The sequence below is a fragment of the Suillus paluster genome, assembly GCF_016628075.1.
Source record: "Suillus paluster strain FC165 chromosome Unknown EDB91scaffold_62, whole genome shotgun sequence".
NCBI lineage: Eukaryota > Fungi > Basidiomycota > Agaricomycetes > Boletales > Suillaceae > Suillus > Suillus paluster.
In genome coordinates, this window is record NW_024537622.1 from 14,059 (window position 1) to 29,028 (window position 14,970).

General features: G+C 48.2%; 4 protein-coding genes across 4 annotated transcripts; all 4 read left to right on the plus strand.

Annotated features, from left to right (window-relative positions):
* Nucleotides 1-1,794: 1,794 nt before the first annotated feature.
* EDB91DRAFT_1058529 (Gti1/Pac2 family-domain-containing protein) lies at nt 1,795-3,252 on the plus strand (the record flags this gene model as incomplete). Its single annotated transcript, XM_041314167.1, has 6 exons — nt 1,795-2,000; nt 2,062-2,101; nt 2,154-2,236; nt 2,316-2,440; nt 2,495-2,753; nt 2,979-3,252. 6 exons carry the CDS (start codon nt 1,795-1,797, stop codon nt 3,250-3,252), a joined length of 987 nt encoding a protein of 328 aa, XP_041173575.1.
* A 2,676-nt stretch (nt 3,253-5,928) lies between these two features.
* EDB91DRAFT_1058542 (uncharacterized protein) lies at nt 5,929-7,847 on the plus strand (the record flags this gene model as incomplete). The annotated part of the gene is made up of 10 exons (XM_041314169.1): nt 5,929-6,302; nt 6,361-6,708; nt 6,757-6,782; nt 6,832-6,886; nt 6,935-6,979; nt 7,027-7,078; nt 7,128-7,218; nt 7,269-7,365; nt 7,468-7,549; nt 7,605-7,847. The coding sequence occupies 10 exons, from the start codon at nt 5,929-5,931 to the stop codon at nt 7,845-7,847; spliced, it is 1,413 nt and encodes a 470-aa protein (XP_041173576.1).
* Nucleotides 7,848-8,983: 1,136 nt separating this feature from the next.
* Nucleotides 8,984-11,475, plus strand: EDB91DRAFT_711989 (uncharacterized protein). The gene is made up of 6 exons (XM_041328179.1): nt 8,984-9,330; nt 9,392-9,608; nt 9,661-9,755; nt 9,810-10,648; nt 10,698-10,928; nt 10,977-11,475. Exons 1-6 carry the CDS (start codon nt 9,255-9,257, stop codon nt 11,247-11,249), a joined length of 1,731 nt encoding a protein of 576 aa, XP_041173577.1. The 5' UTR covers nt 8,984-9,254; the 3' UTR covers nt 11,250-11,475.
* A 1,155-nt stretch (nt 11,476-12,630) lies between these two features.
* Nucleotides 12,631-13,882, plus strand: EDB91DRAFT_1252039 (uncharacterized protein; the record flags this gene model as incomplete). The annotated part of the gene is made up of 6 exons (XM_041323450.1): nt 12,631-12,686; nt 12,746-12,889; nt 12,944-13,443; nt 13,499-13,568; nt 13,627-13,763; nt 13,815-13,882. 6 exons carry the CDS (start codon nt 12,631-12,633, stop codon nt 13,880-13,882), a joined length of 975 nt encoding a protein of 324 aa, XP_041173578.1.
* Between the last annotated feature and the right edge of the window lie 1,088 nt (nt 13,883-14,970).

Below are 14,970 nucleotides of genomic sequence, written 5' to 3' on the forward strand. Positions count from 1 at the left end.
GGTTCCGCCACTCATCCCCCTATGTGCCAGCGTGCCACGGAGTCTAAGCTACAACGGACAAAACCTTCGCGGTGCAAGCTCTCCAAATCAATATAACCATTCTGTTAGGACTTTGTGCTAAGGAAACGGATCCGGGCCCGGGGATTTGTCCACACAGACGGAATTAGCCGTAGCGCTAGAATAGACTTTCCCAAGCAATCAAGCACCTCGCCCAATTATCGGGTGATCTTCTCTCGAGTCCGGTGCCCCAGGCTTAGGTTCAGGCTCAAGAAGGGTGCCTTGTAGTTGGTGACCCTTTCAGGCTAAATTCATTAACCACTAGTAGTACTTGCCTTGTTTGCCAACATGCTCATAAAAATTTGACGGGAACGGCGGAAGGATTCAGCACGCCTGAAAGGTTCTGTGGCGTATGGTCATTCGTCACGCGCACATTGATGCCCTATGCAACATCAGTCCTGCCACGACACAGCTGGTAAGCTTTTTCTCTCTAGTATGCATTCTGGAAGACTTTCAGCGCGCACTGTGAGTATTCGAACAATTATATCTTTGGATGGTGGGAACATCGTCAGCTTCATTGACAATGTCCACTGGATAACGCATGTCGCAGACCGACTGCTGAAGCCTGACAGACAAAAGAGGAAGTTTGGCTTCAACACAATGGAGCGTACACGTTAAAACCGTATGTTCAAGACAAGTGGCTGCCGGACGTCTCGGCCAGACCCTGAAGATACAACCCGAGATTCACAATGACAAGTACAAATGCAACCAGGCCAACATTCAGAATGACGCAGTGATCACTTGCCTGCGTTGAATTAGGCTTTATCCGAGTTACTAGGAGAGACAGGCATTTGTGTTTAAGCAGTTATGTGTTATGCGGTGTATGGTCGCCGATCAGTAGGGTGATATGATTTGGGATTCATGGGCGGAGGTCACTTGCCTGCTTTTCGAATTAGGCTTGTCAGATACGCACTGGCAACGCTTGGCGATGATGAGTCTCATCAGAAAGATGGGGCAAGATCATTGCATGCCATCATGATGCATCTACTAACTGTCTTGTACCTGACATCAAACCTTGTTAGAATTTTGTTAAAGCCAGACTAGTTCTAATTCAACTTGATCGTCCAATCCCAAGCCCCTCTGGCGAATGTGCACCACATCTCACCATCAATAAGGTATGCGCAGGAAATCAAGGATCTTTGAAATGAAGTATCTTTGAAATGAAGTGAAGTTGCACTTACAAGGACCAGTTTTGATTTAAATCCTGTAGACTTGTACTTTAGTGACTGAACAGTAGTAAGGGTTCAGCAAAGTGCGGCGGCGGTTATTGTTACTAACAAGGTGAATATATGAATTAATTCAACCCTGTAGTGAGGCTGGTGCTGGTGCTTGTTGACGTTCACCGGTCGGCGATTTGCGTGGTTGCATCATTGAAAGTTGAAGCATGTCCGTCCGCCGGGACAACCATATCGGGATTTGCGCAACTTGTTAAAACTTATACCCACGTTCTTCGCACTTTATGCTGTTTTATCATTATGTATATGGCTAGTGGAGTAGTGAGCGGCGTCCCCACGTCTCGGAAATACTCCCAACTTGAACTCGAATCTGATGAGTCCGATCACAGGCGCTTTCCCAAAATCCATGTGGGTTAACTCAATTCAAACTTAGAATAATTTTAATTTCATCCCGCGGTTCACAGTTTCCTTACGAATCCAGGAATATATAACTTGTGCTGTGAAGTTTCGTTGATCTTAAGACCCTCTTGGTGTTCCCCCTTGATCCCCTCATTCTGAAGATATGCAGCAACCTTCCCTCCAAAATGTTCGCATACGTTCAACGAGAGATGCACTTCACATCTTTCATGCTGTCGCGAGGAATGCGCTCCCACTTATAACACGCCGATTGGATGCTGAGGAACGACGGGCTATCGCCCCCGGAAACGTATATGTCTGGGAAGAGCGCAGTGCAAATTCTGAGGCTACAGGTCTCGGCATGGAACGATGGTTGGTCCACTTATCGCTGGGGTGTCCAATCTTGACCATTCAATGTTATTCATATTGCTAGGACGGATGGCATGGGCTGGGGGCCAAGTAGAGTCCGCGATGTAAGTAGATGACTCAGCCACGAAAATCCCTATGGACTTATGTTTTCCACAGGAATTTCTGTTCTATCAGCAGAAAGAATGTGATGTAAATGATGATCCAGGTAGCTCCGGCACCCCCTGGGCACAAATGATTAGGTAGGTCACGTCAATCATGTGGGCATACAACGTCCATACGCCATGGAATGATCAATTTACAATTTACCTGTTTTTACAGCATGTACCCTTCTTCCCGTGCACGTGCCACGGGTGATTCTGAACGCTTGATCAAGCAAACTTACAGTGTGCGTGTCTCATTACCTGATGATCGCACCCGAGGTATCACCAGAAAATGGCACTTAAGTACGTCTCTCAGTTATCTCCGCCGCCTCCGAAGTCTAATCCTGCGTTCATCAGCTGCCTACTTCAGTCAACAGAAGCTTGATCGGCTTAACACAATCGATAATATACAAGGCGTCGGGGATGTTCCGGTTCCAGACGGATGGTTCCGAAGTGCTCGTAGAGACGCCAAGACAAGACGAGATGATGACCTACCAAAAAATGTGGTCGCAAAGCAACTCTCGCAATTTCCCATGGAGGGCGTACTTCCCAACATTAATCCGGTTCAATCCGGTTTTCAATCGTCATTTCACGCTTCAAATTCCAATCCTTCACCGTTTCCAGGGTATACACATTTTCCCACTTCAAGAAATTCCTCTCAGCTTGATCTGCTGGAAGTAGAAACCACAGGAGGGCGTAAAACCGCCTATTCATTTCCATCTTCCGCGGAAGGATCGTCTGGACATCACCCTTCTAACGTCCGCCAGACGACGTATTCGGCTCCCAATATGGTCCCTACTCAGATACAATCACATTTTCGTGACATCGTACCGTTCCAGAGTCGCTCGGAGTGTCCTTCGCCCCCCTCATCGTCATCCTCAGGACCTGCTACCCCAAGTCCACGCATCAGTCCTACACATCTCTCGGAGCAGTTAGTTCCCCTCGAATACCTTCAAGGTCTTGCATATCCGAGGCGCGAACCGATCGATGAACAATTCCTTCAGCGTTTTTCAACGCAGATCATGCCAGATTATGTCTCGAAGGGAGGAGGCCGGAGTCGCCCCCCTTCAGTGGGACACCCTGCTTTACGCTCGATAGGGTGCTCATATGCCTGAAGATTCATTGAGGCGATCTAATCCAAGACCTTCTGCAACTTCCTTCTATTTTTATATACCTCATCTCCTAGGACAACCCGTTTCTTTCCCAATTGTATCTGGACTTCGCATCGATCCTCACACATACCTTGTTAGACTTGCATATTGTTACTTGTTTTACAGACTTGATGCCGAACGCACACTGGCACCTTGTCGTTATTCCGATCATGGTGACCTTGTACTGCCCTAAATATTGTCTGTCTAGCTCGTACTAGTTCGCGGGTAAGCCTCGTATTCATACACACACCGCACAGTAACCGCAGGAATTTGTGCACTCGCACGCTAGTATATTTTCTGCAGTGATTTTTCTCCCTGTATGTAGTATATTCCTGCTTGTCTGGTATTATTGACTGTCAGTGTGAGCATTCGAAGCTCTCGTACGCAGTATTGATCCGAGACGCCGATCATGCGATCAGCGGAGGAATCGAGGTCGTGGGACGCTTTGCAACCCTGAGGGGCATTGTCCCTTGAGCTTTGACAGGGGTTTTACAGGACGTCTCAATCTCGGGTTGGCAGCTGTTGGCGGGGAGTGTCCCCGAGATTTCCCCGCCTGCTGAAAATTCTCATGTTCCCTCTCACGCAAAGTGCACAAAGACGTACTCAGTCCTTAACTCGATGCCAAGTTCAGGTACATACCATGGACCCAAGTTGGTGGATACTGTTGGCTCATAGACAGTTCTCCCATTCGTAATAATTTTACCCGCTTGCGGTTCCGTAAAGCAGTATCTTTGGCTGAAGTATGATCATATGTATTCCGTATCTAATATGGTGGCACTAGTGAAATTCTGTGGGGCGTCACTGACTCAGAGACTGTACGTCAAGATGGCATGCTAGTCAGAGTGCTGCAAGGGTAAGGCGACCTTTATCGCTACTACCTTGACGGATATTTCCAATTTAGAGCAAGGTTACCACTTGTACAGTCTGTTCAGGGGCGTCATTCCGCGGAAATGCCATATATAGGTGACTGCCCTGTTGATGCTTAATCGCCGTCTCGGACCGTACTGAGACATCGATTTGTTGCGTGGTCAGGTATGTGCAGTCGGAGTCCGGCAAATGGGCGTATTGAAGTTGGTCCTGAGATAGAACATGTGCTTTGGGTAAGTCTTACGTCCGACGAATCGACGCGACTCAGTCTGTGCCTTCGTACAGAAGGGAGAACTAGTGGATTCCCGTGATAGATCCTTGGCGATAGTGGATGGTGGGGTAGTAAGTCCACTGGAGAGTCCTTGGCGTAATATTCAGGGCTGCGAGCGGACACTCGACAAAGCGATGACGTTTATGTATTCCCGCCACCCGCGGTCAGCGTCAAACATAGCACATCGGTACTGACCGAGAGCCTTCTTCAAACTGGGGGACACTGTATGTAGGTCTTTTGGGGGGTATCATTATTGCCAACGGCCAATTTTGATGTGTCACCGAACTTGGAAAAAGATCTTGCACACAGAGTTCAATCGTTCCTGGCAAGAACGGTGGAAAGCGGTATGTACGTACAGTACGATCGATCCATCGGGTCAGGCGCGCACGCATCATGGATTGGATAATATTGAGTGTAACTCGTTATCTGTAGCTTCCTCTACACATTGAATGCCGTGTCTCCCTTTAGGGTGCGTTGCTGGCAAAAAAAATACGTACCTACTTCCAATACCAGAAGAAAAAGAAGGTGTGCTGTACGGCAATGGACCCTGCGGTCGAAGACGGCTCCGCGGAGGCAGCGTACAGGAAGAAGAGAGGGAGGTTTCCAATCCGACTACTTCGGGATTGTCGCATGATCCGGAGTCAAAGAATGGCAACACAATGAGAAGGAGCTAACTAAATGTCTTGAATAATACTTCCTCAAATGCTATGTCGTCTAGGTATATAGCGTCGAGTGGATAGTCCTCTCCACCGATGAGTGATCGCCGATCACTAAGGCTCCTCCTATTGTTCCATTCATTGTGACGTGAGGCTTTCCTTAGCAGTGAACGTAAAGGCACGAACCTTGCAACTCTTTAAACTTTAAGTAATTATATCCTGAGTATAACGAGTTTGGAAAAATGCCATTGGGCCCGAGTAAGGTTGCATGACACCAGCAGTCGGGGGAGATCCCTAAGGCCTGTAGGATCTGCAGATAGGCTTAGCAACTGCTGTACACGATATTAATCTATCAGCGATGCCTGCACGTGAGCGATGTGGAAAGTTTTCGAACAGCACCTAAGTATGATATGATGATAACTTACTGTGCACTACTTAGGTATCACAAACCGCAAAATACGTCATGCCAACCTTGGATGACATTTGATCACAAACATATGCTCGCACCTGAGGTAGCACATAGGCACACGGCGTAGCGTGCTGCGTGACCTGGCAGGCGAGATACGATGATACCGAGAAGATGTTGGGGTCTGTGAGTAGAAACAATTTATTTGTAGAACTGCAAGCTTCAGGCCTGGTCCAGCACTGCGACGCAATTGAAATCCATGGCCAGAGGCCCAGAGCTACTCAAGTGAGTTGTGTCGACGCGTCGCAGATTCAGAAGGTCTCGGACTAACCGTAACCAAAAGTCATGTGACCCAGCGAGGAAACCGGTCCCCGGTAACTACGTACTCGATCAAAAGACTCTCGAAGTGTCATAACATTCAAATACACTTGTGTCCCATGATGCCTCCAAAACCGCTCTTACCCAAATCAATAGCAGGCATCTCTAGGGAACCCGAACCAAAGACTCGCGGTGCAAATAGGTCCACGAAGGTCGCTGGCAAACTCAAGGTCCTCCCCGACCAACCGACATCGACTACCCAAACCAAACTTGAACCACGTCCGGATGCTGAGGAAAGTCTGGGTACTACAGGAGATACGGATGACGGAGATGACGAGGAGGAAGACGAAGAAGACGAAGACGAGGGCGAGGACGTCGAAGTACGCCTACGTCAAATCTCTCAGATTCCGCAGGGAACGGCGCGAAGAGATGCGCTGAGACTGACAAAGAAGAAGGCGAAATCACTACCTCGTGTAACGGCATATGCGACGGCAAGGTGAACCCTTGGTCCGTCTCTTGATCAACTATGTAACTGATGGACATCCTCGATTTAGTTCTTATCGTCTGCATGAACTTGTGAAGTTCTTCAACGCCCGGAGGATGTCCTATCGTGCAGACCCCAAGATTATTGACGAAGTTTTGTATACTCCTTACGCATATGAACCCCAAGTCAACCAAGAAGCCAATGCGAAATCTCTGCCGGAGAGTGGGGATTTGTTAGGAATCCCGGAGCTGAATCCCCCGATGTCTGAAGCAGAAGATAATGGACTTCCTGCCAAGCGCAAGAAGATTAGCAAATTTCACACTGTTCCAACCGAGGCTGAGATTTTCATTTTCGATTATGGGACAGTAGTCATCTGGGGAATGAGTGAAGCTCAGGAGAAACGTTTCTTGTCCTCCATGTAAGTATTTTGCTTTTGTTAAAATGGGCTTTGACAAACTCCTCGTAGCAAACGTTTTGAAGTCGAAAGATTGGGTAGGTGAAGGTCTTTGTACTGTCCTGCAGAACTCTGAATCGCTGGCAGCGTCAGACGACATTGAAATGGAAGATTTGAATTATTACTACGCAGATTACAGTCGGTACGTTTTGTCCTTTTCCGACCTCGCTGATTTTGACCCGCGGCACAGTATATATAACGATGTTATTACCTTGCGCAAGGGATCCGGTTACATGTGAGTCGAATATAATAGGGGTGCTGGGTATGCTGAAACACATCAAGGACGAAGCTCTCTCTATCGCACGCACTTTCGCAGTCCGTCAAGATATCCCTGGTACGCTAGCTTCACTATGTGACGCGGTTTGTTCCTGACGTCTTCTCAGTTTGAGGAGCTCATCTCGAATACTATCGAAGAGACGAAAGATATCCCCGAAACATTGTCAGAGACAGGGAAGATCGGCATGCCCCATAAAGGTCGGTCATGAGGATTGCGCATATAAACCATCTCACATATACCTTCCCAGAGATTATGCGCAAGACTGGGGAGTTATTCATATTACGGACCAACATCAACTCAGTAGGCTCTGTCTTGGACTCTCCAGTGAGAATTTTTTGGCTAGAGTATATTTACATTGAATTTACCCCTACCCTCATTGTAGGAGGTGTTCTGGGTAAGCTGGACTATTCACATGAAATATCAGAACGTTTGACACCTTTTCAGAGCTATCCTGATCTACAACCGTTGTATGATGCCGCGCGCAGTTACCTGGAGATCCCTCAGCGAATCAATCTACTGAATACTCGAGTCGAGGCTGGTTTGATTCACATGACATGCTGTCATTTGCTGACCTCATGGTCAGGTTCTTCAAGATATGCTCCAACTACTGAAGGAGTCTGTATCAAGTAAGCATGCAGAGCGTCTTGAGCAAATTGTAATTGCTCTTATTGGAATTGAAATCGGTAATGTGGTCATTTGTTTTCGAAATCATGAGCTTATGTTGTGGCCTAGTACTTGGCATTATCACCATTCTCGTCGATCTCATGGCTTGACCTTACATCCTATTGATATACCCAGCATGCACTACAGATCAACCTGTATTTAACAACCATAGAAGGCACAATTTAGCCCTTGCTGTATCTTAAGTCGTTTCCTATGGTGACGTTGGCGGCTGTCTAGATTCGCATTTCTTGGAGCGGATTGGATTGCATTCATCGGCGCTGGCAGGACGGGCAATTGCGGGCGGGAAAATGATATTGGTTGACATTTTAGCTAGCAATGGCAGGCCTGCCCAAGAACAGGCCGGAACGGATCCTGAAAACGAGAGAGGCGTATAACTCCTGCAAAAAACGTAAGGACCTCATCAGAGTCACAGCCTCGCCTCTACCTCCACAGCTCTCTCACGAGAAATTTCCTAACCTCGTTCTGGAGGGCCTGACACGAAGGCGATATTATCGTGGATGTGAGCAATGAATGTTATATTGACCACCAAACGTATAACCCTGAAACAGGGAAGTATTGTATAACTGGGCATGGGAGTTTATGGATATCACTCTGAATTTTTTTGCAATCCAGGAGGCGACCGAGATGGACTTGAGCAGACCACGCCCCTTCTGTCGGAGCCTGTGCCAAGGATGAGATTGAAAGATAGCTAAGGGACACATAGAAGACTTAATTGGGCTGAACTTTCTGCAAACACTCGCCCTCATAAAGATCCTGGTTTCTCAGTTCCTCTACCCCTGCTTTGCAAAATCTGGGATGCCGGTGACCCGGACAGGGCCCGAGGCTCGCATCTGCTGAACGCGCGCAACAACGACATACCGATTGCAAATCTGGTGCGTGTCCGGCACCCGGTGGTGACATATGACACAGAACTCTCTGAATCGGATCTTCGTCTTGCCACATATGGTGCTATCCTCCATCTTAAAGCCTCCGCGGATTTGAAGGGTGGAACATAACGTTCTTTCATTCGGAATGCACCAGTATTCGCCAGCACCCTACCCTTGCTCAGGCAGGGTCTGATCAATTGACGCGGCTGCAAAATGTCTGGGGAACTACCGGTCCTCCTCGGTAGCTTTCATGTTGCGATTCTTCATTGAAATGAGTTGTGGTATATGTAATGAAGAATCATATGCTTGCGTGCCGTTAACCTGAAGAGGGAGAAGCTGCCGATAAGTGGACACTGGAAACCGACGCTGGCACTTTTTTTTCTTTTCTTCATATGTTTTTCCCGTACATACGTAGTCCTTCAAACTCCCCACGATTCCATTGGAGCTCCAGGATCTCCCATCATGAAGAAGAATGTCCTCCTATATGGTCTGACAACGAGAGACTAGGGATCTCCCTTTTTTTTGAGCGGTACTCTGCGTTATGTGGTCCCTTATCAAGCACTACCATTACTGGTCTCGCTCCACCATGTGCGTGAGATGCTCAAGCTCAAGCTCCAATGACCACCTCGCCTTGCTGTGGTTCAGCGCTCTATGCTCAGTTCCATTAAATATCTGATCACCTTATGACTGAAATTGTGCGGCGTCTTGTTTCTGGTGGTAAAGCTCGGTTTAGAGATCCGAATCTTGATCTTGAGCTAGGTGTGCTGTATGCTTTACGAATTATCGAGCTTGCCGTGACACATTCGCCGTATTCTTCTAGATCTTGTATATGTAACCGATCAGGTCATTGTTATGGGCTATCCTGCTACTGGCCTTGAGGGCCTCTACCGAAACCGTCGCGAGGATGCTCAGCGTTTTCTTACTGCTCGACATGGTAGCGACTTTTGGGTATTTAACTTCTGCCCAGTGAGGGAGAACTTTTATGACAAGAGCGTTTTTGGAGGACGGGTGAGTCGCTATCCCTTTCCAGATCATCAGTAAGGAACAACCGTACATTATCGGCTCGCAATCGCTAATTACTGGATCCAGTGTGCCTCCCTTTGCGGTTCTCCCTTTAGTTTCCAGGGAGATAGATGCTTGGTTAACAAGTTCAAAAGACAAAGTAGCTGTCTTGCACTGTAAAGGTGCGTGTTCCCCTCCATCCACTCCGCACACTCATTAACACCAGTCTCATGCAGCCGGTAAGGGAAGGTCGGGCACGCTGGCCTGTGCTTACCTCCTCTCAACCGAAACCTTTTCTCCTACATCTCCTCTGGAAAACGTAGACGACTGGATAACCGTCCGCGTTGATGACTGCATGCAAGTAATCCCTAATGATGCGGCCCTCGAAGCACCAGGCGAAGCAGCCAAGTGCTCTACACCATCTATTGTGGGCGAAGCGTTTCCGCCAGACGAAAGCCAAAGTATGCCCTCCAAGCCCTCCGCGCCTACATTGCAACAGGTATTAGACTTCCACACCTCGCGCCGCATGAAAGCTTTATCCATTGCAACGAAACAATCAAGTGCGCGGCCGAGGAAGGCGAAGGCAGGCGTTAGTATTCCTAGTCAGAGGCGCTGGCTTTTATACTGGTCGCAACTTCTTGCTGGTCAGGGTCCACCCGGAATTTGGAGACTGCCAGATGTTGAATCGGGCATGGTTCATACCTCCAACTCATCATCGATTCCCCGGAGGAAAGTGCGCGTCACCGAAATTTCCCTTCGACTGCGTGAGCTATCTATAATTAAAACGGGTCTCGTTCGTGCAGCCAGCTTGCTAATGGATCATGGCGATAACCGTGTGTGGGCGTCGCTAGCACGTTACGACGACGTCTTTGTTGATGCTCTAGAGCGTTGGGAGCAACGTACTCGGGACGTCACTAACTTGGGAAGGCGAAAGCGGTCATTTGACTCTGAGTCCCCTGAATCAGCCGATGAAATCTTTGCCAGCGACAAATGGGACAAAGAAAAAATGGTGCACACTTTCGCTCGGATGGAAGATGCTGGAAAGCTAGGACCTGAAATGAACGACATAGACGAGGTTCGTCAACTTTGTGGTCAGACCATTCGGAATGTTTGAAAAGTGACAGAGCGTCAAGGTCTACAGCTACGTTCTCCGTCCTCTGACTGAGGAACGTTGGATCAACATTCGCGAAGCACCACCTCAACAGGAGAAAATTCACAGCTCAGAGGCTTCGATTAATTCGAACACGACTTCTATCGATTCCATATCCCAGGAAGCGGCAAACCCAAAGGGCGGCCGCGACGGAATAATAGTTGATGCTGACCGAGAATTGCGGATCAAATTCTACATGAGTCAGGTGTGTGCCTATTGTTTCCATGTCATTCCTTATGCTCAGCCTTGGCAGGTGCTTATGGCTTGGACGTGGTTCATCCCAGCCTTCCATATCGTTCCTGAGATGCCATTCTCATCGTTCATACTGGCTCGAGATGAGCTCGATTTCCCGATCGGCTTGGGAAATGATATAGTAGACGTGGAGGTGAAAATAGAATGGTGCCGAGATGAAGCGGATGATACACAAGTGGAAACTGCCCAAATGGACGAACCTTCGTCAGGGGTGGAGACTGTTGTAGCTAGCCTCGCTGGTGGCGCTGAAGTTGGCCAAGCTGCCGAAAGATAAGCTGATCGTGCGACAGCATATAATATGTCAGATCGTGGGGGCCGCCTCACTCTTAGTAGATCTGAACGGCCTGGACTAGTTTTCATTGCCACTTCCCCCTCGCCAAGTGACTCTACTTGACAGTCGGAGTCCGTGTCTGCATGCTAATATTATGCGGTTTTTCATGTGTTCCTTATCGGACTTTCCTTCGTTGTGACGTCGGTTGCCCTGAAATGAGTTGCTGGCGTAGAGGCTAGTCACGCGGCAAGAATGGTGACATGCGCAGTGGTTTCAACTTCTTATGTTAACTAGATCTAACCTTGTGGTTTCTCGTCAAAGTGTGTTTGATACAATCACTCCCACTGCACACGCTGAAGCGGTTTCGGATTTGACAGTGAGAAAAGACGGGAGAAGCGAATTATATCCGGACGATATAACAATACTAGGCTGACTCGCCTGAGGGTCATGAATCTCAACCCGGCACATGTTGGGACTAGTAGTAGGAGCCGGAGCAACGCACCGAGTCCGTTGACAGGACAAGGTGCGCACTTTCTATCATTGTGTCATATTCTACCTTACATCGTGCGCTCTTATGATACTTTCCTGCTATGTCATTGTGACTACTGAGTACTGAGTACTGAACCTTTTTTTGCCTTTTCCTACAAGATCACCCGCATTCCTTTACTTAAGTTTAGCAGATACAAGCTTTTACCTGAGACATTTGCCTTGCGCGCAAAACGACTGAGGTGAGCTATTGATGTACTCGCTTTATATTTATATACACTTACGCTACGCTCTTCCATCTGTTCGGCATAGGTAAATATATCCGAGACATCTGCCTTGCGCGTACTACAACGACTGAGTCTATCTGTTCGACACAGATCCACACAAACTTTGTGTAAATCCCTTGGTACGATAGCAAATTGAAGCTTGAAGTTTGACTCTTCCCCTATGCTACCATTCGCGCTGAAGGCCGTATGGTTTGCGCTGTCATTCTCTGGTAAGCAGATTCAGGCGTCGACTTGAGCAATTATTGGATTGACGCCGCAGTTGTGCAGGCATCCCTGCATGTTGGATAGTCCTAACAGTGTTCGCTCGCGCAATTGGGAGCTATTGGGGTCCAATGCTGTACTGCGTCTTTGCGACGATGCTCCAAGGAACTTTTTGCTTGGGTGCGTATGTGTTCTTGTGAACTGGTGAGAGAAGGGCTTTGCTGAGTCCTGACTCCTTGCAGGAATGATATATAACATGAACCCCTTTGATATGCCACCGCTATTTTGCAAAGGCAAGCTTCTAGAATGCACGAATATGTTGTTCTATTGCCCTAATATCCTGCGTAGCTCAGACCTTCGTCATATACTACGCAGCTCTCTCCCTGACTGGAGTATGTGCAGCGTTCACGATGGCGACGACAAGCGCTGTTGTGTGGCCAACTTCTGTGGTAACAACCGCTTCATCGTGCGTGGTTTGCACAAGTACCGCACCAACTTTCTTTTTGACTACTTACATGTGAGCAGGACATTGGTATGGCGAAACCAATATCTCTTGCCTATCATCGTGTTTCCGTTCGGTTCACTTGCCGTCGCCGTCCCCGTCCTACTATCCCTTCACGCAATTCAACCCACAGATGATCTACACTGTGATTGTAGTCATCCCATATGGTGTGTAACTTGCATCGCAAACACCGCGCTGAGGCTCACACGACACATACGTAGGGGACGATTCTTGGGTTACGCGGGCATATCCATGATCCTCACCATTCCATGTTTCTTCCTGTCTGCAACAGCAGCTCACCATGTATTCAAGGCACACATAATGCGTCAAGAGCTTTTCAGGGTCTCAGTTTCACAACCGCGTTCGCCGTCTGCTGAACAGGCGGCCAACACCATTCAACCTACAAACCCCCCTTCGTCACTTACGCTTGACGTGAGTCCAAAGTCCGCGGAATTCGGAGACAATCTCGCAGACGACCAGAATCAAGACGTCGTGGCGATGCCAAGGAAATATATACCTCATGTTGGCGAAACGAGCGGTGCCGCGGCAACTTCGTACCATGCCTATTCTCCGCGGTCTGAAATTCTTCCCTCCTCGCTATCCTCGCTGCCTTCGCCAAAGCGGTCTTCCGAGACACCGCGATGGGATCAATCTCAGATACATGACGAACGAGTGAGCACTGCTCCCATTGAAGAATGTACAACTAGTCTTCCAATATCGGGTGAGTCATTCCGACAGTACATGGTACCCTCGAGTACGTGTTGACCTTCCTCGAGTCACTGGCCGTTATACACAACCGAGACAGAGTCTTGCACCTGCAATATGGAGGCTCATTCTCTTCCAAATGTACTTGCTTCAAAGACTAGGTCGGTATACTCGGAAAGGTGCTAATGTGAGCCGTTAGGGCGTTCTTTATTACACAATTTCTGGCTGCGCTCTCGACCATCATTGACGTAGCAATGGATCGCCCAAAGCCAACTCCTTTTGGGACCCAGCATGTGGCGCTAGTACTTGTGGGATGGGGCCCGTCGATAGTGTTTGGTTGGTTTCTGCCCACTCCGACGAAAGCAGCCTAGCTCACCGTTTCTCCAGGTCACCTCCCGGCGGTGCGGCGTAAATTATTGTTCTGGCGACATCCAGACTCGAGTGCAAACAGCTAGTAGTGCCGTCGGAAGACCAAAAATGTGTATAAATTTGTTGTTTGATTGTGCCTGCTGCATGCTGAGCTATTCCATTCATAGTACGCTTTTCTGGTGTTGTGCACGACAGGCCCGGATCGGAGAGAGGCCTCCATTTCTCCATTTACGTTCACCATTTAAAAGCATTTGAAGCTTCCTGAGCGCTAAGCGAGCGCTCCCGCCGGAGAGGACAGGAGAGGACCCACGTATAATTTAAACGACGCTACGCATTCGGCTGCATAAAAACTCCGCTCATCGAGCGGTTTGAATTGTTAGGCCGGCGGCGGAGAGATGTGTTTAAATTTGACTCATCGGTACACGCATTTTTGCGGTTCAGTCAAATTTATCACTCTTCAGCCGTTGGGATAGCCTGATGCTCGAAAATACACTGTCATTTTTCCTCAAGGAGTTGAGTCCAGTCCAGTGGAGAGCTACCACACCCATCTATGGAGCTCGGGGTTTAGCCCAACCGGGCCGATACCGTGTGCATACACTCAGTCATGGTGCGAGAACCTCCTCTTTAATTGTTTTTTTGAGATCCAATTCATGTCCATTAGGGTAATCGGTGATTCTATGTCAGACAATTTTATCTAGTCCTATATAGTTAAGTTCGCAAATGCCCCAGTGTACATGAAGTGTGCCCGCCGGCCGTTTTAGATGCGCAACTTTGTCGAAGATGGACCAGCTATAAAACGACTCATGCAAATCGAGTCTGTTGTCCTCGTGCACAAGTCCATGTAAATGAATTTTTTTGATAACTTTTAATACGAGACACCATTGTACTGGTACCAGTCACCCTCGATGATATAGGTCACATTGGGCTTGGTTTTGAGGTAGGAGAATGCTGCCATCCTCGAGCTCAAGCTCAAGCTCAAGCTGCATTATGTTGGGAGGTCTGGTACTACTGAGACAGGTTGAGTCACGCCACACATCCCGTTTTCATGGACTTATGCCAAGGGCTGTAACGCGTATTCAATTGTTTTTAAAAGACACGGACATGGTTCTGTGCGATGTTTGGATTTTCTTATGTATGCTGCATACTCCCAGTCTAGGTATGTTCGTAACAACCC